The following is a 22,611-nucleotide window of genomic DNA, read 5'->3' as shown; positions in this document are numbered from 1 at the left end:
TCATGCATTCAGAGTAAAATAACTTCAAAGATATACGCGTACTTATAAAAATGGATTAGTGTGATTTGAGAGATGAGTCTAATGCCCAGGGGCGGACCTATTAGTCCCGGAAGGGGGTGGCCCGCCCACCTTAGAAAACTAGAAATGGTGTTATATATAGGTAAAAATCTTGAGCGCCCCCATAAAATTTTGCAATCGCCCCCCTTAAACTCTTACCGGATTTTGATTGAGTAGTAAAACTGAGAAAAAATAACCAAGAAAACATATTGGAAAATTTTCCGGTGACCAAGGCGGAAGAGACATCTATGAAAATGGTTTGCTCTGGTAGAAAAGAGGTATAGCTAGCAGACAGCACATGATGCTTTAGACTAAAGTTCTAAAAAGTCAAAACATATTGACACAATATTGAATAGGAGCTTAAATTTAAAAACATGACATTACTATTTTATTTTACTTTTAGAATAAGGAGCTTAAATACTAGTAAGTTCATTTGTTATTTATTGATTTACTTTTTTTTATCTAACTTTTTAGCCTATACGCACAACTATTTTTTTAATTGACTTGTTTTATTTATATTTATATGCTAATTTATTAGTTTATTTATATTTTTAGTATAAACTATTCTAGTTTTATGCAAGTTAAATTTCAGTACTTTATTTCATTAATTAATATTTAAAATTTAGTTTTATTATTTTATAACTAGAAAATGTGTTTTGCACAAAAATATGCAGTCATCTTTAATATGACAATTATTAGATTAAAGTTATTTTCTGTTTCATGTGCATCTAGTGTTCTTATTTCATGCACATGACCGGTAGAGTTTCTTATTGATGTACACGAATGGAGATAAGCAAAATTTTACTGAAAGGCCTTTTTATAACTTTATCAATCCACTAAAAAATCTTGTTCAAAAGTGATTATGTGAAATCCACGGTAAATTGTAAGTATATGACAATATGATTATTGATGTAAGCAAAATTTTACTGAAAGGCCTTTTTATAACTTTATCAATCCACTAAAAAATCTTGTTCAAAAGTGATTATGTGAAATCCACGGTAAATTGTAAGTATATGACAATATGATTATTGATGTAAATGAAGAAATTGGTAAATTAGTAAGATTTTAATGATTTAATTTGATTTATAATAGGATTTATGAGTCTCATGATGGAATGATTTCTCGATAGTAAATCTGGACATTCATTTTTCAGAACTCCCCAATATATTGACCTGACCCGACTCGATTAATCGGTCAAAAGAAATTATTATATAGCGATTATCAAACGACTCCTAAAAATTTCCGCCCCCCATGAAAATATTTCTAGGTCCGCCACTGCTAATGCCATCTTTGCAACCAAAGGGTCGAGAGACATGTTTAGTTCCCCATGATTGTTTGAAACGACAAATCAGATTCACTTTCTCTCAACTTGGCTAGAACTATTGTCGTTGCTGATCTAGAATTGTTGTCGTTGCTGTCAAAAACAACCCCGAAAGGGATCCAAAAGACTTCTGATCAAACGGATACCATTCCAACATTAAATTGACACAAATGATATAACGATAGAACCGATTGACCATATGCATGAATGACCTAGCTAGAATTAGTGTCCGGTTAGTAATATGTTTGCTAAATTTGTTATGAAGATTGTAATTCTTGATCCATCATTGAAATATAGGACTAATGATCTCCAAAATTCTAGTGCGAACGGTTGTCTAACTTGAGGGAAGTCGATGTTACAAGAAAATGTCTAATATTATAATTATTCCATAAAGAATTGTTATTAACTAATTTCATGAGTCCTTTTGTGATTCAAGTTGATGTTAATATGTCATTGAGCAAAACCGATCACATTAGGGTAAGTATTGGCATAAGGACCATGTCAAAGTTGAGAATGGGCAAGCACCAACCTCGACCATGGGCACCTGAATAGCCGTAGCTAGCTGATGCAATGATATATACCTTCATAGAAAGAAACTTCCAAAAAGAATGCCATGGTTAAACAACCAGACGAGGAGTAAAAAAGGTCGCAAAAGACGAATGAGCCCACAAAGAAACCAATGGGATTTGTATATTCAGTAACATGTTGTCCAATAGCTGCCACTTGTTGATCAGTTTCATACCAATTTAGATAACTCGGGTTAGGAGGGGAAGTGCTATCAATAAGAACGATATGTTTAGGCGGTTCAATGGTGATATCAACATAAGTAACAAAATTCTGGTAGATGATCAAACACTTTTCAATGACAATTTTTGGGCCAAAGGCGAAAATTTTTTGTGGCCTTAAGTAAAAGAAACATTTTGATGGATTTAAACAATTTAATTTTAAAAGGGGCTTACTTGATTATGATTTGAGTTATGTAAAAAACTTTTGTATATAATTAAAACTTAAACCCACAACCTTTTGATTAAATGTCAAACCCTTTACCACTAGACCAAACTAGTGGTTATGTAGTTGTGTTGAAACATCGATTATACATATTTTTTTGGTAAAAATACATACAATTTTTTTTTGAAAAAAATAAACTTTCGGGCCTAGCAGGGTGTCGGGCCTGTGGCCGTCGACTACCCCGCCATGCCTTTAGGCCGGCTCTGGCTGGTTCGATTCTACCGCTAACTCCATAGCCTTTTTTGTTCAGCAAAGCTTCCTATCACCGCAGACTGTTCTCGTTGGAGAAGACGATTTGAAAAGATATTGTAACATGACACATAATTGAAGCCCTGCAATACTTTAACTTCTTTCTTTTTCTGCGTGTCAACAATTACTTCTCCATCTCTATTTAACTGTCCCTCTGCATCCACCTTCAAATGCTTGCTTTCAAAGGTTGAATTTAGAACTGTATGATCACCCGCAAGGATAATGGCTCCTAGAATGTCACTTACAAACATGTCCTGAAATGATTAAGTGTGTAACATGATGTTTACAGTTTGTGTCAAAACGTTGCTTAAATTCAAGGTAGTTTGAATTCCATACCACATGTCGATACAAGTGATTTATTTGATGTAAGCGCTGAAGCCTCATCAACAAGCGTTGAGTGAAAACAGCCTCGGGTGTCGTCTTCTTTGATTGCAACTTTCTTATGATATTTGGAAATGCGTGGACTTCACGTTGCGCATGAAGAGGAATGAGTGTGATGTCAAGTGATGAATCGAATACCGTCTTTGCAGCCACAGGGTCGAGAAACATGTTTAGTTCTGCATACTTGTTTGAAGGGATACTGATCACATTCCCTATTTCTTGGTTATTCTTGTAGTTAATATGTCCTCCTAGTACAAACACTTCCTATAATAACATATTGCATTAATATTACATTGAAATTAATACAAAATATATGAAGATGAACCAGATTGATAACCTGAATGATTGAGCTAGCATTACTCTCTGAAAGTAAGATATTTGCTAAATTTGTTAACGGCCCGTTAGTCAAGATTGTAATTTTTGATCCATTATCGATAGATTTAACTAAAGACCTCCATACTTCTAGTGCTAATGGTTGTCTAAGTTGAGGGAAATCGGTGTCACGAGGAGCTCCAAATTTAACTGAATTCTCTGCCGTATACCTGCAAATTAATGAACCAAGGAAGGAACGAATTTATATGTAACATCCAATATCTCATACCAATGCTAATTATTATCCATTCTGGCCACAAGATGCTCATGAAATTAATGTTTTTGGTTGCCCGAGTGGAAGCTTCTCACGAGGTCACTTATCATGGATTACTCAGACTCAAGCACACATCACTATGAAGTGTTCCTCACATCCTTATGATTCAGTATCTCTATTGCGATGAACTAATACATAACGATTTAGAATTCCCCTAAGTTGTCGCAACTTAAAAGAATTCATATGTATAATTGATGAGGGCCCAAGTGTAGAAGATCGGGCTATAATGTTTTTGAAGAATTCATATGTATAATTGATGAGGGCCCAAGTGTAGAAGATCGGGCTATAATGTTTTTGGAGGCCCAAGATCGCGCTTCGATAGGTGTCGCACGAAAATGGGCATAACTTGGGCTACGGGCCTCCGTAGGCGGTTATCACGTTTATTTTTCCGAAATAAGCCTTCTAAATAGACTTTTGGGCCAATTTTATGTTTTTTGTCTAGTTTTTGGGTTTTCTTTTGGGCTGTTGTTTGGCCTGTGGTTATTTCTGTTGGCCCAAACCCATTTTGGATGTTTTATTAATATGTTGATAAACCTTGTGACTGATCATTGATCAGATTTGAGAAAAACAACTTGGCTTTTCAAATTCCTGCCTTTTGGAGTCAAATTTGGGGCTTTGGGGAAGGATCATCACGGGTATTCAAATAATCAACGTGATTAACCTTCGTTTACTATTAGTACGCTACATCAATAAGTGTATAAAGAACACTCATATTTCTTCACCTTTTAATGTATTAATATAACTCAACTAGTGAATATATCTAACCTTCTCGGGCTCCTTGGTAGATCACGCGCAAGACCAAATAACGTATCAGAATCCAGACGCCCCCACTTCCGTACGGTATAGCTTGTGAATACTTGCAATCGCCAACGATTGGGTTATTTGGATATGACTGATTCACACCAAACGTATTGCCCAAACCTACAACGATATCATCACGACCCATCATATGTAACAAGTCATATACCACGTCTATTGTCGCAGCATCCGCCCAACCACTTCCGGTTACTAGTATAGCCTATAATAAAGTAAATAACAAGATGAAACTTGATATTGGTTTGGGCTAAAATGGCAATAATTTTTGTGAGTGAACTCCTAAGGTTACTATTTGCATGTGCTAAAAAAACAAACACTTTTAGTTTATTCTTTTAAAATAATCATACAAACTTAATCTGATAACAATAATTACTGTAATAAAAAATCAAATTTTTATATGAAAATAATTTGGCATGTTGTATATTAAAACAACGATTGATGTCTATTCTTTCATACTGTTTGACACGTTCAAGTCATCTATAAGTAAATGAGTAATATTTACCATCTTTAGTAAACTTATGCGATAAAGAACTCGCGTGTTACCTTGAGATAAATTTCTTCGACCGGCACTTTGAGTAGATAAAAGAGCGCCAAGAAATCACCCGCGCTCATATCCATATCAAACACCACAACTTTCCCGAGTTTTTTCCCTTTGAAATCTGGTTTGTGAAGAAGTTCTTTGTAACGAGGGAATTCGGTTGTAAAGTTGAATCGGCCTTTATGTAGGGGTCGGTTTAGTACCTAAAATCGTAGCTAAACTTGTATTATCATCTTACGTCTTATGTAGTTCAATGGTAAATCATCAAATAAGCTTCACATTTTTTTTATCAACATACATCAAGAAAGTTAACATAAAATTCTCTATCCAAGGTGCTTGTTTTGTCGCGATTTGGCTTTGCTCGTGTAGCAACACGTACTCGCACTGAACCTGGTCCGGGTCCAATGACTTCTTCGGTATAACCATCCTATGTAGTTGAAAGAAAACATCAAAACAAAATTTATCTAGAAATACTATTTATTACATATTATGCATATAACTGAATTAAGTTACCTTGCATATCCCTGTTGCATTCTCGCGAAGGCAAAATGGATCCTGAACACCTGTTTGAACGTGGCCGCTATGAACTCCATTTCTCTGCAAGTTAAATTTGGGGATTTTATTGCGGTCATCAAAGAACGTATTCGAGCCATCAGATATTCCATAAGGTTCGTTTGACGTAATCACAGTTATGTTCATGTATTCCATTTCCGCAAACTCATTTTCCTTATGTGTGTTATGCATAAATGATGCGGCAACACTCGCAGTAAACGAATTCCACCTGAAATAACTCTGTTAAAATATAAAGATCATTAAACCTAACAAATGATCAACACCGATTGTTATTAATGAACATAAATGTTGATTAAAATCTATAATATACCGTAAAGAATTGATCGTCAAACCAAATATCATGCGCCATCTTTAATGACTTAAAAACATATTGTGCCTCGTATGTATGTTGATCTTTCTCTAATGCTTTAAAGAATCGCTGCGTAATAGGAATAGTATTCGTCGCGTCTAATGGAACGAGGGTGATAGGAATCCCCGAATGAATAACCTGAAAATTAAGCAAGAGTTTAAATTAAAGACTTCAAGTATATATTTTAAACAATTATAAGATTGTCTGGTTACCTGATATGCAGCAAAAGGGTCAAGATAGAAGTTGAATTCAGCATACGGGTTACTTCTAAAGGTTGTAAACAAGTTACCGCGGTCGCCACACTGTTGAGGCTGGCAAGATGAGCTTGCATTTTTGGGACAGCAGCCTGTTGGGTTCTTGGACCTCACACCACCACCCATGATGTAAATATGTTCAATATTTTTCTTTAGATTCGGGGTTGTCATAAGGAAAATGGCCAAATTTGTGTGTGCTCCTGTTATTAAAACAGTCACGGGCCCTTCGGATATCGTCTTGATCAATACTTGTTGAGCAGTCGGTTGTCGAAGAGGGGAGTATCTCCGGTTTCCATAAAATGTAAATTAAAGAAATGATGCAAAAGAAATAATCTTATAACTTTTATACATTTATTTTAACTACTCTGGAAAAAAATGATAGTTGTACAAGCCGAGGGGCGACCAGGGTCAGGGTCAGTGCACCCACCCTGGTCCCCCCCCCCCCTAGTACCGCCAGTCTGGTCACTAAATATATTTTTTTAGTGAGATGTTTAAGAAACTTGGTGGCTAGAAAATTCGTAACTGAAACTATATGTTTGAGAGCTATAACTGATGTCGTCAAACAACTATGAAAACATGGATATACCTGTGGGAGAAAGCTTCTTCGGATACCCATATTTGTATCGATGTCTAATCTTCTTCCCCCTGGAATAGATTGTCTATATCTACAAGGTCCGGCGGTTCCTCTTCCCTATTCATAAATACACGTCGAATTCATATCATTCGTCGTCTAAACGACTACTAAGTGAAATATATATAGACAAGTATATATGTTGATCATCTTATAATAATATACCTGGTCAATAATAGGAAGATATCCACCAACATCTTGTTGTATTGTACCATCTTCAAGTATTCCACCATCACCACCTACACCAACATCAACATCATCTCGCCCCATCATGTAAAGAATATCATATATTTGATTTGCTGCATGTCCAGCATTTGTCCATGAATTTGTGTTTATTGTAACTGCCTGCGCCATGATCATATATTTTTATATGGGCTATTTAATCAGCGAGTGACGAAAATACTATCGCATGTTAGGCATTTGAGGGGCTTTTCAGTAAAGTTTTAACAATCGTTATTGTTAATACCTAAGTGTACGTGTTACAAAATGTAAAACATAGAACCTAAACCTGTAACTTGAAAATCTTATATGTTCCTTTTTAGAATAAAATATAATCCCTTCTTAAGTAAACTAAAACACTTTTATTTCATTATTATTACTATAGAGTAAATTGCATGGCTTGGTACCACTATAACGGAATTGGACCACGTGGAGGCATCTTATAATTAGTCCACTTTATTTCTTTTCTGAGTTCTATGTTTACGATTTAGTGACAATACCGTCGATACTGACCATATATGCATCGATTAGCTGCCACAAAGTGCAGATTTTTTTGTCGCTGCTACAAAGTGCAGATTTTTTTTTGTTACCGTCCGTTTCATGTGGAATTTTTTTTGTTGCTTCACATATGCTCGTTGCTGCAACATGCAGACTTTTGTTTTGTTCTAAATATGTTGAGTTGTGTATATGGGTGTTCACAAATTGTATTTTTCTTTTTCTTCTGGTGCCGTAACTCGATACCGACCAAATTCGTGTCGGTTCGTCACCACAACGTGTGGGTATATTTTGTTTTAAACATGTTAATTGTTGTGTTTGGGTGTTGACGAGTTTATTTTTTTTGTTTAGTTCCAGTATTGTAACTTGATATCGACCAAATTCTCGTCAATTCACCGCCACAACGTGCAAACACCCCGGCCAACTGCATTCACCGCATATAACAGAGCCAAAGAAATGAATGGATAAATATGTATATAGAATACATAAGAGAAGAAACCTGTAAATCAATTTTAGACCGGTTAAACTTCAAGAGGTATAATAAAGCAAAAAGATCATCGGTATCAACTTCGGTATCCAATATAACCCGATAAGGTGCGTTGACATGACCATCGGATCTAGCCATGCTGTTTGTGACCATAATTAGAACATATAACAAACTTGACCAAAGACATAACCCCTTCACTCTCCAAATAGCTCGCATACCTTATGGCTAGTTGGCAACTAGAACTCAATGCTATATATATATATATATATATATATATTATATACAACATTATCACACAATTCAAGGAGATGTAAAGTGGATATTGGCTTCTTCTATGTCAATGGCCCCACCCACTTGCTTATAACTTTTACACAATAAATAAAGTGTAAATTAAGAAATACGAAGTATCAACATGCATGCAAATAAAATTCTTCTTTTTCTATGTTAAACGATTTCGGCCCGTGTTATAAGGGTGAGTATGGTTCGGCTCGGTTACTGGCTTTCACCGTAATGACATGTTCGCTTGTGTGCAAATCATCACCTAAGCTGATAATCCAGCTATGGTTAGTCCTACTATTTACTTATTTCAAATTCAAATAATTTGGCTCTAAAAATATCAAGATTGAACTCGATAAACTAACATTGTATGTACAAATCAAAACCAAGACATCTTCAAAGGTATCAGCCCACCAAAAAGCATACAGTTAGATTTGTTTTTAACATAGCACCAAACTGTAGGTCCCGTGACCGGATCAAACAACACAACAAACTAATTACTAGTCGTCTTGGATCAACCTCTCTACTAGTTGGCGGAAACAACTAGCAAGGACCAAGATCTCGGATCTTGTGGTGTATAGGTTTGGGCCGAAACTAAGAGGGAGGAGGAGGGATAGAGAGTTTGAGTGAATGAACAAGCAAATTTGCAAGGGATACCTTGGTGTATGTGATACACACACCTTATATATGTGATACACACACCTTATACATACACCTCTTTCATTACCAAAATGCCCAATGGGCTCCAAGTACAAGGCCTCGGGCCCAATATATACAAACGTAAACAAAACATAAACGTAAACTAACACGATACAAATACGAAAGACTAATCAACAAAACGGGCCTTACACAAACTAATAGTGCCATAAAAAGAGTTGAAATCCATTGTTGTAACTCTTCATTAAATCAGCTGCAACATTATTAAAATTTAAAATATCAATATAAAGTAATCTTGGGGCATGTAAGTATAAAGCAATCCAAAGATTCAACCAATTAAAAAAATAAAATATATAAATGATATCTAATTCCAAATTACTATTCAACACCTCCCGGAATCAAGAACGGAAAAATACGTTGAATAACTTGAACATTAGAAATAATTACACCTTTTCACAGACAGCGCACTGAATAACTTGTAATTCAATCCCCATGGTTCCCACATATATCAGAAAAGCTCGTGTTATGGTTTAATACTACGTGAACAACATAAGACATCAAAACATAAAACAACTAATGTTGTAAAGAAGAATAAATTGAGTGAGGAAATAAGTAAAAATACATGTACATATAGTTAAAACAAACCCTTAAACTCATATTAAGATCCTAACTTGGGTGTATTATAGACCTGTGTAAACCCTAATTTCTCAGTTCCTTCCAAAAAGCATTGCAATTCAAACTGATTTTAAGTTAACACCAACCAAATTTTAGGTGTTAACTTGAATTGATGATAAATTCATACAAAATTTAGGGATTTCAAACGCACTCTGGTACAGTATAGAGGAGAACCCTGCTTTACTTCTTAAAATGCTTTATAGAAATCGCGTCTTGAGTCGATGGTTGAAATCGATTATTGTTCCTGTTGAATTCTCCCGATATTGTAAATATACTAGTATTTTGACTGGTCGCGTTGCGGCGGGTGTGTGAAGCCGTAACAAAGTCTAAGCGTTGTCACAAAATTGGTTGTTGATTAACATTAAGAAAGTTACAAATCAAAGTAATCAAAGTGTGTGGAATTGTCAGACAACCACAAAAAACAAAAAACTCAAAATCACTTGAAAAACGAATTTAGGAAATCAAAAGGAAAAACGATGACAGCATTAACCACCACGATGAGATTAAAGTTAACACACATGTGGTATGAATTTGCATAAGCGCTTGTGCCTTTGCTCCAATCTGTCATATCGATAGATTAAATCCAGGTCGTATTGATAACTCAAACATGTCTTCAGATAGAATCTGCATATAACCACAACAAACAAAATTGAAATTACACTATTCCAACATTAACACAATAATTACTTATAGTGAGGAATGTCGCCCCAAAACCTGGCCGAAAAAACCCGAAATCCTTAAATATATTTGTCCGAAAAAACCCAACCTGGCCCGATTAAATACATTCGGCCGATAAAACCTGTAACCTGGCCCGGTCTTGCATTCAAACAAACTTTAGGCTCAGGCCGGTCAAGATTAACTATATGTGACCGATGAGCCCTTAGTTATGGATTTTACGTATTGTACCTATATGGGTCGGATTTGTGACTTAAGGCCCATAATTTGAAGGACGCGAAATCAGTGGATCTCTTGGGGCATTAGGATCCAGATCCGTCTTCGTTGTTTTCCCAATAATACCCCTCAATCAATCATCCTGATTCACATGTTGAGCTGCACCATGATGATGATAACAACAAATTGGATCGTTAAACAATAATACGAACACAAAATAATATGGAAAGGATTTCTTTTATTAATCTGAATGTGTTTGTTATGAATTACAATAACAATGGGATTTGTATATTGAGTAACATGTTGTCCAATAGCTGCCACTTGGTCACGAACTTTCGCCCATAATCAAAGACATAAGAAGTATCTTCTTTTGAAGTTGTCTTAACCACTCAACTAGTTTTAATGAAGAAGAATGTACACTTGTTGATCAGTTTCATACCAATTTAGATAACTCGGGTTAGGAGGGGAAGTGCTATCAATAAGAACGATATGTTTAGGCGGTTCAATGGTGATATCAACATAAGTAACAAAATTCTGGTAGATGATCAAACACTTTTCAATGACAACACACAATTGAAATTTACTAGTTGCTAATACATCTCCCATCAAAAAATAGTTAACTACCAGAAAATGATTAATAGTCTATAATTAAGTTATACACTTTTTACATTACTCTTCTTTTTTCTGTGAACAAAATACAAATCCGTCAATTTTGCAAATGTAAATGTTGATCATAACCTTTTAAATGATTTTTAATTTTTATTTATTTATTTTCCGTATCTTCTACACAGGAAATAATATGACATTGCTTCAATTCCCAATCTTACATCTCCATTTTGAAATTAAGATGCTAAAAATCCTATAAGTTCCAATATATATGCTGGCTTGATTCTACGGCGAACTCCATAGCCTTTTTTGTTCAGCAAAGCTTCCTATCACCGCAGATTGTTCTCGTTGGAGAAGACAATTTGAAAAGATATTATAACATGATACATGATTAAAGCCCTGCAATACTTTAACTTCTTTCTTTTTCTGCGTGTCAAAAATTACTTCTCCATCTCTATTTAACTGTCCCTCTGCATCCACCTTCAAATGCTTGCTTTCAAAAGTTGAATTCAGAACCTTATGATCACCCGCGAGGATAATGGCTCCTAGAATCTCACTTACAAACATGTCCTGAAATGTATTAAGTTTGTAACATGATGTTTACAGTTGTATCAAAACATTGTTTAAATTCAAAGGTAGTTTGAATTCCATACCACATGTCGATACAAGTGATTTCTTTGATGTAATCGCTGAAGCCTCATCAACAAGCGTTGAGTGAAAACAGCCTCGGGTGTCGTCTTCTTTGATTGCAACTTTCTTATGATATTTGGAAATGCGTGGACTTCACGTTGCGCATGAAGAGGAATGAGTGTGATCTCAAGTGAAGAATCGAATACCGTCTTTGCAGCCACAGGGTCGAGAAACATGTTTAGTTCTGCATACTTGTTTGAAGGGATATTTATCACATTCCCATTTTCTTGGTTATTCTTGTAGCTAATATGTCCTCCTAGTACAAACACTTCCTGTAATAACATATTGCATTAATATTACATTGAAATTAATACAAGATATGTGAAGATGAACCGGATTGGTAACCTGAATGATTGAGCTAGCATTACTCTCGGAAAGTAAGATGTTTGCTAAATTTGTTAACGGCCCGTTAGTCAAGATTGTAATTTTTGATCCATCATCGATAGATTTTACTAAAGATCTCCATACTTCTAGTGCTAATGGTTGTCTAAGTTGAGGGAAATCGGTGTCACGAGGAGCTCCAAATTTAACTGAATTCTCTGCCGTATACCTGCAAATTAACGAACCAAGGAAGGAACACTAATTTATTATCCGTTATGGCCACAAGAGGCTCATGAATGTTTTTGGTTGCCCGAGTGGAAGCTTCTCACGAGGTCACTTATCATGGATTACTCAGACTCAAGCACACATAACTATGAAGTGTTCCTCACATCCTTATGATTCGGTATCTCTATTGCGATGAACTAATACATAACGATTTGGAATTCCCCTAAGTTGTCGCAACTTAAAAACAATTCACATATATAATTGATGAGGGCCCAAGTGTAGAAGATCGGGCCATGATGTTTCTGGAGGCCCAAGATCGCGGGACCAAGATCGGGCCTAAATAGACTTTTGGGCCACTTTTATGTTTTTTGTCTAGTTTTTTGGGTTTTCTTTTGGACTGTTGTTTGGCATGTGGATATTTTTGTTGGCCCAAACCCATTTTGGATGTTTTATTATTATGTTGATAAACCTTGTGACTGATCATTGATCATATTTGAAAAAAAAAACAACTTGGCTTTTCAAATTCCTGCCTTTTGGGGTCGAATTTGGGGGTATGGGGAAGGATCATCACGGGTATTCAAATAATCAACGTGATTAGCCTTCGTTTACTATTAGTATGCTACATCAATAAGTGTATAAAGAACACTCATATTTCTTCACCTTTTAATGTATTAATATAACTCAACTAGTGAATATATCTAACCTTCTCGGGCTCCTTGGTAGATCACGCGCAAGACCAAATAACGTATCAGAATCCATACGGCCCCCACTTCCGTGCGGTATAGCTTGTGAATACTTGCAATCGCCAACGATTGGGTTATTCGGATATGACTGATTCACACCAAACGTATTGCCCAAACCTACAACGATATCATCACGGCCCATCATATGTAACAAGTCATATACCACGTCTATTGTCGCAGCATCCGCCCAACCACTTCCGGTTACTAGTATAGCCTATAATAAAGTATATAACAAGATGAAACTTGATGTCTGTTTGGGCTAAAATGGCAATAGTTTTGGAGAGTGAACTACTAAGGTTACTATTTGCATGTGCTAAAAAAACACACACACTTTTAGTTTATTCTTTTAAAATAATCATACAAACTTAATCAGATAACAGATAATTACTGTAATAAGAAATCAAATTTTTATATGAAAATGATTTGGCTTGTTGTATATAAAAACAACTATTGATGTCTATTCTTTCAAACTGTTTGACACGTTCAACTCATCAATAAGTAAACGAGTCATGGTTACCATCTTCAGTAAACTTAAACGATAAAGAGCTCGAGTGTTACCTTGAGATAAATTTCTTCGACTGGCACTTTGAGTAGATAAAAGAGCGCCAAGAAATCACCCGCGCTCATATCCATATCAAGCACCACAATTTTCCCGAGTTTTTTCCCTTGGAAATTTGGTTTGTAAAGAACTTCGTTGTAATGAGGAAATTCGGTTGTAAAGTTGAATCGGCCTTTATGTAGGGGTCGGTTTAGTACCTAAAATCGTAGCAAAACTTGTATTATCATCTTATGTCTTATGTAGATCAATGGTAAATCACAATATAAGCTTCACATTTTTTTGATCAACATACATCAAGAAAGTTAACATAAAATTCTCTATCCAAGGTGCTTGTTTTGTCGCGATTTGGCTTTGCTCGTGTTGCTACACGTACTCGCACTGAACCTGGTCCGGGTCCAATGACTTCTTCAGTATAACCATCCTATGAAATTGAAAGAAAACATCAAAACAAAATTTATCTAGAAATAATTGGTAGGTAAGTAGGTAACTAATACTATTACATATTATGCATATATCTGAATTAAGTTACCTTACATATCCCTGTTGCATTCTTGCGAAGGCAAAATGGATCTTGAACACCTGTTTGAACATGGCCGCTATGAACTCCATTTCTCTGCAAGTTAAATTTGGGGATTTTATTGCGGTCATCAAAGAACGTATTCGAGCCATCAGATATCCCATAAGGTTCATTCGACGTAATCACAGTAATGTTCATGTATTCCATTTCCGCAAACTCATTTTCCTTATGTGTGTTATGCATAAATGATGCTGCAACACCCGCAGTAAACGAATCCCACATGAAATAACTCTGTTAAAATATAAAGATCGTTAAACCTATCAAATGATCAACTAATGAACATAAATGTTGATTAAAATCTATAATATACCGTAAAGAATTGATCATCGAACCAAGTATCATGAGCCATCTTTAGTGACTTAAAAACATATTGTGCCTCATATGTATGTTGATCTTTCTCTAATGCCGTAAAGAACTCTTGCGTGATAGGAATGGTATTTGTCGCGTCCAATGGGACGAGGGTGATAGGAATCCCCGAATGAATAACCTGAAAACAAGAGTAAGTTTTAAAGAATCCAAATATGTATATATTAATTTTACTAATTTTAGATTGTCTAGTTACCTGATATGCAGCAAAAGGATCAAGATAGAAGTTGAATTCGGCATACGGGTTACTCCTAAAGGTTGTAAACATGTTACCACGGTCACCACACTGTTGAGGCTGGCAAGATGAGCTTGCATTTTTGGGACAGCAGCCTGTTGGGTTCTTGGACCTCACACCACCACCCATGATGTAAATATGTTCAATATTTTTCTTTAGATTCGGGTTTGTCATAAGAAAAATGGCCAAATTTGTGTGTGCTCCTGTTATTAAAACAGTAACGGGGCCTTCGGATATCGTCTTGATCAATACTTGTTGAGCAGTCGGTTGTCGAAGAGGGGAGTATCTCCGGTTTCCCTAAAATGTATATTAAAGAAATGACGCAAAACGATAATTTTAATACTTTTATACATTTATTTCAACTACTCTATAAAAAAATTATTGTTGTACAAGCCGAGGGGGGACCAGGGTCAAGGTCAGTGGACCCTGGTCCCCCCATTTAGTGAGATGTTTAAGAATATTGGTGGCTAGAAAAATCATAACTGAAAATATATGTTTAAGAACTAACTAATATCGTCAAACAACTACGAAAGCGTGGATATACCTGTGGAAGAAAGCTTCTTCGGAAACCCATATTTGTATCGATGTCTAATCTTCCTCCACCTCCGACTGGAATAGATTGCCTATATCTACAAGGTCCGGCGGTTCCTCTTCCCTATTCATAAATACACGTCGAATTCATATCATTCGTCGTCTAAACGACTACTAAGTGAAATATATATAGACAAGTATATATGTTGATCATCTTATAATAATATACCTGGTCAATAATAGGAAGATATCCACCAACATCTTGTTGTATTGTACCATCTTCAAGTATTCCACCATCACCACCTACACCAACATCAACATCATCTCGCCCCATCATGTAAAGAATATCATATATTTGATTTGCTGCATGTCCAGCATTTGTCCATGAATTTGTGTTTATTGTAACTGCCTGCGCCATGATCATATATTTTTATATGGGCTATTTAATCAGCGAGTGACGAAAATACTATCGCATGTTAGGCATTTGAGGGGCTTTTCGGTTATTTGTTACCGTTAGTACCTAAGTTTGTTACAAAAAGTAAAACATGGAATCTAAACTTGTTACTTGAAAATCTTACATGTTCAATATAATAGAATTCCTTGTTAAGTAAATTAAAAGACTTCTATTTCATTGTTGTTACTATGAATTAAATTGCATGGCTTAGTACCACTATAATGCGATTGGACCACGTGGCAACACCTAATTGGTCCACATTATTTTTTTAAGCATTATATTTTCCGAATTCTATGTTTATGATTTAGTGTTAATACCATTATCGCATCTGACCGTATTCGCATTGGTTCACTGCCACGAAGTACGGATTTTTTTTACTCCTACGAAGTACGGATTTTGTTTTTTTTTTTGTTTGACACGTGTTCGTTGTTGCAACGTGTGGAATTTTTTTTCTTATAAATATGTTGATTTGTGGTATATGTGTGTTCATAAAAACTTTTTTTGTTCTGGTGTTGTAACCCAATACCGACGAAATTCATGTTGGCTCACCGCCGCAACGCGTGAGTTTTATTTTTAATATGCTAATTTATTGTGTTTGGGTATTGACGAGTTTATTTTTTATTTAGTTCCTATATCGTAACCCGATATCGACCAAATTCGTGTCATTTTACCGCCGCAGTACGCAAAAACGCCAATTGCATTCGTAGAATATAGTTAACAAAGCCAAACAACACCAACCGGCGTAAGATAAACTAGTTATTAATTATCGTTCTTAGTAAGATAAAGTGATAAACTAGTTATTAATTATCGTTTTGAACACATCATTTTTCAAAGAATATTTATAATATACTTTATTTATAAGTCGATAAGTTTGACTAAATAATTGTAAATGTATAGCTGCAAAAACGAGATTGATAATCATTCTATTTGTTTGAAAATCAAACCCGTATTCTTTTTAAAAGTCATATAAACCACTAATAGGCCACTGATCTAATCATCTCTATTTCACTCTAAAAAAACTCGGACACCGTAATATAAGATCCATAACAAGCAAAAGATTATAAAAACCTATTCATAAAATCCATATGACATTTTTTCTATATGTTGAGATAAAATTTTGATTTTCTCAACTAATAATATATTTATATTTCCGTATGCTTGGTTTGTATGATTCATCAGAATTAGAGTGAGTTCAAATTCTAAAAATGGCCATCTTTCTAAATTACCATAAATGTCCTCTTTCTAAATTACCATATTGCCACTTAAAGTTGACTTTTATTTGATTTATTAATTTCACTTTGATTTATTCTAAATTAATTATTTTTTATATACTTTTTTTGCATTTCTTTTATATATAATCTTTTTAACTCATATATTAACCTAATCCATTAACCGAACACATATTTTTTGTGTTGTATATTATCTTTGGTACACGTCGTAGTACATGCATTTTTGATAGCTTGCGTTTGGACATTACATGATTAAAAGAACATATACAAGAACAATTTCGATACACTTTTGGTTATATTACGACAACATTATTAGACTTTCTCTTTGGTTTGCTATAGCGAGTAAATTGAAACCGAAAAGTTTTGCGGCCATTGACTTGACAAATTTAATTAGAATTGCGATTAGTTTATTCGAATTCTTTCAAGATTGTAAAACACTCCTCCACATATATCATCGCGAACGTCGCATTTCAATTTTTATTACCAAATTTATGTAACAAATAAGATCATTTTGCATGTAATTGTATCAAAAGTTTTACCGCAAATATTATTCATTCATATTTAATTCCTTTAAGATATTTCGTTTTTTTCTAAAAGAATTCAACGAACCAAACAACCTCTAACATAGTCAAGTCTAACAATGACTTAAAAAAGCAAATGACAAACTCTTTAAAAAAATGGTGAAAAGTAAAATGAATGGATAAATATGTGTATAGACTATAGAGTATCAGAGTATGTAAGAGAAAGAACCTGTAAATCAAATTCAGACCGGTTAAACTTCAAGAGGTATAATAAAGCAAAAAGATCATCAGTATCAACATCGGTATCCAAAATAACCCGATAAGGTGCGTTGGCATGACCAGCAGATCTAGCCGTGCCGCTTGTGACCATAATCAGAACATATAGCAAACTTGACCATAGCCATAACCCCTTCATCTCTCCAGATAGCTCATATACATTATGGCAACTAGAACTGCACCAATGTTTATATATAACATTATCACACAATTCAAAGAGTCGTGATCATGTGGATATTGGCTTATTCTATGTCAATGGCCCCACCCCACTTGTTTGTAATTTTATTCATTTATATATGTAAATTATTGTATTATACCATTTTACTCGACAACCCCACAAAATAAATGAGTTCTTGGATTCACGTCAATTAACATTTTATAAAGTAGAATTAATATTGTTTTAAATTACATGTTTTAAAACTACTATAAGTCATTAGTTAAGTTAATGTATTATATTATTGTCTTTTTGTAAATGTTATATTGAAAAACAAAGAAAACTTATCCACATATATTTTTAATGATGTAATAAAATGTAAATTTGGTGACTTAATTATAGAACTATGAAAATAGAAAAACCATTTATTAATTTATCAATTAAATTTTTATTTTTTTTTTGAATTCATATTAGTTTTTTATTAATATTATTGATGTTTACACCAGGACAATTACAGACTAACGGCAGATAGACGGGCAACAAGCTGCGCCGCTACCCCCTTCTGAATAGCAAACCCTACCCTACTAAACACAACGTTCCCTTTAGCATGAGCGAAGTTACTGCTGACCACCTGCTGAACCCGCTTAAGAAACTGAACCGCGTCAGGACCGAGAGCGCCAAAGGTGTCAATTAAATAAAACTTTTATAATACCTTCTCTGTCTCGATGAAAGTGCTTATGTTTGAAAAACACAAATTTTAAGGTATATTAAATTACTGTTTTCTTTGTTTACCAAATAACAATAATATCCTTGGAAATTGAGTCCATCAATAATGTTTATTAATGTTAATTGTGTGTGTTTAAGAGTAACTTGAGAATTGACTAATAAACTATAAAAGTAAGCAATTTTAATGGGACAAATAAAAAAGAAAATATTGACATTTTTATGGGACGGGGGGAATGCAAAACAACGATTGAAATTGAACGTTTATTCATCTCTTTTAAACTCATTTAAAGTTCAATATATATCCGGCTTGAATCATTAAATCAAGAAGCATTTGAATGTGGCGCGAATAAGGCAATAATGATAGCCGTTCTTGAACACGAACATGGCATACTAGAATAAGCTTGGTAGGTGTCGCACAAAGCACGTAACGAATAGGAAACCCGAACATGGACAAGAGCGGTAAGCCGGGAACAAGAGTTGGAATAAAATAAAAGTCAACATTTATCCGATTGGCATCATAAGTAAAAAGGTATCATAAGTCAGCCGGTTGGCATCATAAGTCAGCCATTCAAATAAATAAAAAGGTAACTAGCTTTTAAGAATACTCAGTGTGAACATTGAATATGCATTTTAATGGTCCAAATTAAACCAGATCTGATTCAACTGTTACGACATGTCTCATGTTCTAGTTCTAGGTTCTCTCATCATTATGGTTTCAATGAATTTAATATTACTTTAAAACTTTATCTCTCTTATTTTTATTTTTTTATTAAGTTTTTCTAGGGCCAAGAGACGTAACCATTTAAAACGGAAAGAGAATGAGGTTTTAAACACTTCAACGTGTTTCAGAACAGTGACAAGCAGGGACGGATTTATTCATGTGAGTACCGGGTCAAGCGAACCAGGTGTTTTTCGAACCGTAGTGGAGCATTTAATAGCGACTTTTTTAGCGAACCATGTGTTTCTGGGCTGAACCATATATATAATTCGTTTCAAATATATACATAAAACATATACTGGCTTAGTGGCAAGGCGTGCATTGTGTTTGAGTGCAGACCCGGGTTCGAGTCTCACACAAGACACAACCTTATTTTTTTTTGCCTTTTTCTTTTGTGCTCTATTACCCTTATAAACCTTTCTTAAAAACCCTAAACACCCCCAATTTCCCTCACTGTCTGTCTGTCCACCTCTACCGTAGAGAAAGAAACTCGCCGAGACGCCGACCACCTCACAGTCACACAGACAGACGCCGACCACCTCCAAATCTCCAATTCCATCTGTAGCTCCCACAAATTAAAAACCCTAAATCCACAATACACATCCTCCGGCCTCCGCGTTCGCCGACGGTGACGACTCCGACACTCACAGTCACACAGTCACACCAGAAACTCGCCGTCGCCGTCTCACCGATAGTCCGATACCCTCCGGCAGTCCGGCCTCCGCGTTCAGGTGCGTTCCCGAATCCCGCCCCTTTTGTAGTTCGTTAGAATGAGACTTTTGATGATTGAGTGTTCAAAAAAGATGTTAGTTTTTTTAGGGCTTTGAATTTTATTTTTGCTTTTACAGAACTTAAATTTGATAGATTATGGACCGTTTTTTATCGAGAAGGCCACGAGACCCTTCACCATCTAGTAGTAATAATCTGGCAAGAGTCGAATTGGATGATCTTCCATGGGATCCTTCAGATCGAAAGCCGATTTCATCATATCATCCTAATCAAAAAGATGAAATTAGAAGAACATATTTGCTAAGAGGGCCATGTCAACCTATTGGGCATAATTTCCCGCAACGAGATTTTAGTGGTTGCTTAAGAAAATTTCGTCCCGAGTGGTTTAAGACACATGAAAATTGGTTGGAGTATAGTGTTAAAACGGATAAAGCATATTGCTTGTTTTGTTATTTGTTTCCAGAAACTGGTCAAAAAGATGCGTTTGTGACCGATGGATTTGGTAATTGGAGCCATTCTGATAGAATATCCTCACATGTTGGTGGTATTAGAAGCCTTCACAACAAAGCACGTAAAAAAGGTGAGGACTTACTTAAACAAGAACAATCCATACATGTTGTCTTTGACAAACAAACTAATAAACAAAAAAGGGACTATAGACTCCGTTTGAGTACCTCAGTTAGACTTGCAAAAGGTTTGTTGAATGGTGGATTACCTTTTCGTGGTGATGATGAATCTGAAAGTTCACTCTATAGAGGACATTTTATAGAGTTTTTGAAATTGTTGGGAGAAATAAATGAAGATATTGCTAAGGTTATATTAAGTAACGCTCCGGGGAGATGCCAAATGATCGCTCCATCCATCCAAAAAGAGATTTGCAATTGTTTTGCACAAGAAGTATTAAAAAAGATATTCAATGAACTTGGTGATGATGTTTTTGCAATATTGGTTGACGAATCGAGAGATATTTCTAAAAAGGAACAAATGGCCGTGGTTTTAAGATACGTTGATCAATTTGGAATTGTAAAAGAACGATTCATTGGCCTTGTCCATGTCAAGGAAACAACCGCGTCGTCTCTTAAATCTGCAATTGATGATTTATTTGCTCGTTACAACTTGAGTTTGCGGAAGGTTAGAGGCCAAGGATATGACGGTGCAAGCAACATGTCCGGTGAGTTTAATGGATTGAAAGCTTTGATTTTGAAAGAAAATTCTTCGGCATATTTTATTCATTGTTTTGCTCATCAACTACAACTTGTTGTTGTGGCTCTTGCGACAAAGCATCATGACATCTATAAGTTTTTTGATGAAGTGTCGGATTTAACGAATGTTGTTGGTGCTTCTTGCAAACGAGTAGATTTGATTAGAGAAAGTCAAAGAGAGAGATTACATTTGAATCCGGAAATTGAAACAGGGCGTGGAAAAAGTCAAGAATTGTCACTTGCGAGAGCTGGAGATACACGTTGGAGTTCTCATGAAAAAACTCTTTTGCGTTTGCTTGCTTTATATCCTGCCGTTATTGATGTGCTCGAGTACATAGAAAATTGGGGAGAGATACGTGCTCAGAAAAGTCAAGCACATGGCCTTCATGTATACATAAAATCTTTTAATTTTGTATTTTATCTACATTTGATGAAGTACATCTTGGGAGTTACAAACACATTGTCTCAAGCTCTTCAGAGAAAGGATCAAGACATCATGAATGCAGTTGAGCTGGTTAGATCAACCAAAAAAGCTCTTTATTATATGATTAATCTTTCTTGACCCGAACCGTTAAACCAATCCGAATCGTCAACCCGACCCAATTTTTTTATACGCGTTCTTATATATTTAGAGCATCTTAAAATAGCGAACCAGATAAAAAAAAATTCTAAATCCGTCACTGGTGACAAGATCAAGGATCTCAATATCATCGTGGGAACAATGGCGATTAATATATAGCAAAAATCAATCAATAGCTAGTTATTATAATAATAAACTATCTGTTTATATACCTGTTAGGTGGTTAACGTGATTAAGAATGCATAATAATAAGTAAGTTAATAACAATAATGGTACTATAGTTTAAAATACTTCATAAATTAAGCACTATTCATTTTGCGACTTTCTATTTTGACCCGGTCAAATACGAGCTTTATTATCACACATTCACGGGGCACGAGTGTTAGGCTTAGAAGTAATTGTCATTGTGCTTTAAACCAACCGACAAAGTTGAAGCCCTAGATAGAACTAGGCTGCCGGTTTAAGGTTTGTGTCAATATTTAGGTCATGAGTAACGGACTTCGGGGTAAATATTGGCTTAAATTCAAATCTATTTAATGTATATATACATCTACTAATTGGTTTTTTGGATTATTAATTGGTTCTAATCAACCCGAAACTAACTTCCCAAATCATCACTTATGACAAGTTAGTTAGTATTTACAAA

The 22,611-nt window shown here is 35.1% G+C and overlaps 2 protein-coding genes and 1 pseudogene across 4 annotated transcripts; 1 reads left to right on the top strand and 2 right to left on the bottom strand.

Moving 5' to 3' along the window:
- Window positions 1–2,646: 2,646 nt before the first annotated feature.
- LOC143604326 (nucleoside hydrolase 3-like) lies at window positions 2,647–8,177 on the bottom strand (annotated as a pseudogene). The gene is made up of 11 exons (XR_013148270.1): window positions 8,037–8,177; window positions 6,989–7,168; window positions 6,779–6,883; window positions 6,151–6,492; window positions 5,900–6,076; window positions 5,530–5,808; window positions 5,315–5,443; window positions 5,022–5,219; window positions 4,428–4,680; window positions 3,354–3,558; window positions 2,647–3,280 (listed from the first exon to the last, which is right to left on the bottom strand). The product of XR_013148270.1 is annotated as a nucleoside hydrolase 3-like (transcript).
- Window positions 8,178–11,210: 3,033 nt separating this feature from the next.
- Window positions 11,211–18,100, bottom strand: LOC143603497 (nucleoside hydrolase 3-like). Of its 2 annotated transcripts, XM_077080282.1 has the most exons (12): window positions 17,810–18,100; window positions 15,606–15,785; window positions 15,390–15,500; window positions 14,807–15,142; window positions 14,555–14,731; window positions 14,197–14,475; window positions 13,960–14,088; window positions 13,667–13,864; window positions 13,069–13,322; window positions 12,165–12,369; window positions 11,783–12,091; window positions 11,211–11,699 (listed from the first exon to the last, which is right to left on the bottom strand). In XM_077080282.1, the coding sequence occupies exons 1-12, from the start codon at window positions 17,993–17,995 to the stop codon at window positions 11,415–11,417; spliced, it is 2,649 nt and encodes an 882-aa protein (XP_076936397.1). In that variant the 5' UTR covers window positions 17,996–18,100; the 3' UTR covers window positions 11,211–11,414. The 2 variants fall into 2 exon arrangements, with proteins under 2 accessions (XP_076936397.1, XP_076936393.1); XM_077080278.1 differs by having other exon boundaries at window positions 14,555–15,142.
- Window positions 18,101–20,321: 2,221 nt separating this feature from the next.
- Window positions 20,322–21,947, top strand: LOC143604317 (uncharacterized). Its single transcript, XM_077080837.1, has one exon. It carries the CDS (start codon window positions 20,322–20,324, stop codon window positions 21,945–21,947), a length of 1,626 nt encoding a protein of 541 aa, XP_076936952.1.
- The last annotated feature ends 664 nt before the right edge of the window (window positions 21,948–22,611 follow it).

Source organism: Bidens hawaiensis, unplaced genomic scaffold (assembly GCF_021521415.1).
Source record: "Bidens hawaiensis isolate Kalapana, Puna unplaced genomic scaffold, B.hawaiensis_p1.1 tig00001961_1, whole genome shotgun sequence".
NCBI classification, from domain to species: domain Eukaryota; kingdom Viridiplantae; phylum Streptophyta; class Magnoliopsida; order Asterales; family Asteraceae; genus Bidens; species Bidens hawaiensis.
This window is presented reverse-complemented; position numbering and strand designations above follow the sequence as displayed.

Coding starts and splice junctions, on each gene's coding strand:
- LOC143603497 (XM_077080278.1), bottom strand. CDS start 17,995: ATGAAGGGGTTATGGCTATGGTCAAGTTTGCTATATGTTCTGATTATG. Junction 15,143..15,389: donor GAAGAAGCTTTCTTCCACAG/GTATATCCACGC, acceptor TATACATTTTAG/GGAAACCGGAGATACTCCCC. Junction 14,089..14,196: donor ATGCAACAGGGATATGTAAG/GTAACTTAATTC, acceptor TCAATTTCATAG/GATGGTTATACTGAAGAAGT.
- LOC143604317 (XM_077080837.1), top strand. CDS start 20,322: ATGGACCGTTTTTTATCGAGAAGGCCACGAGACCCTTCACCATCTAGT.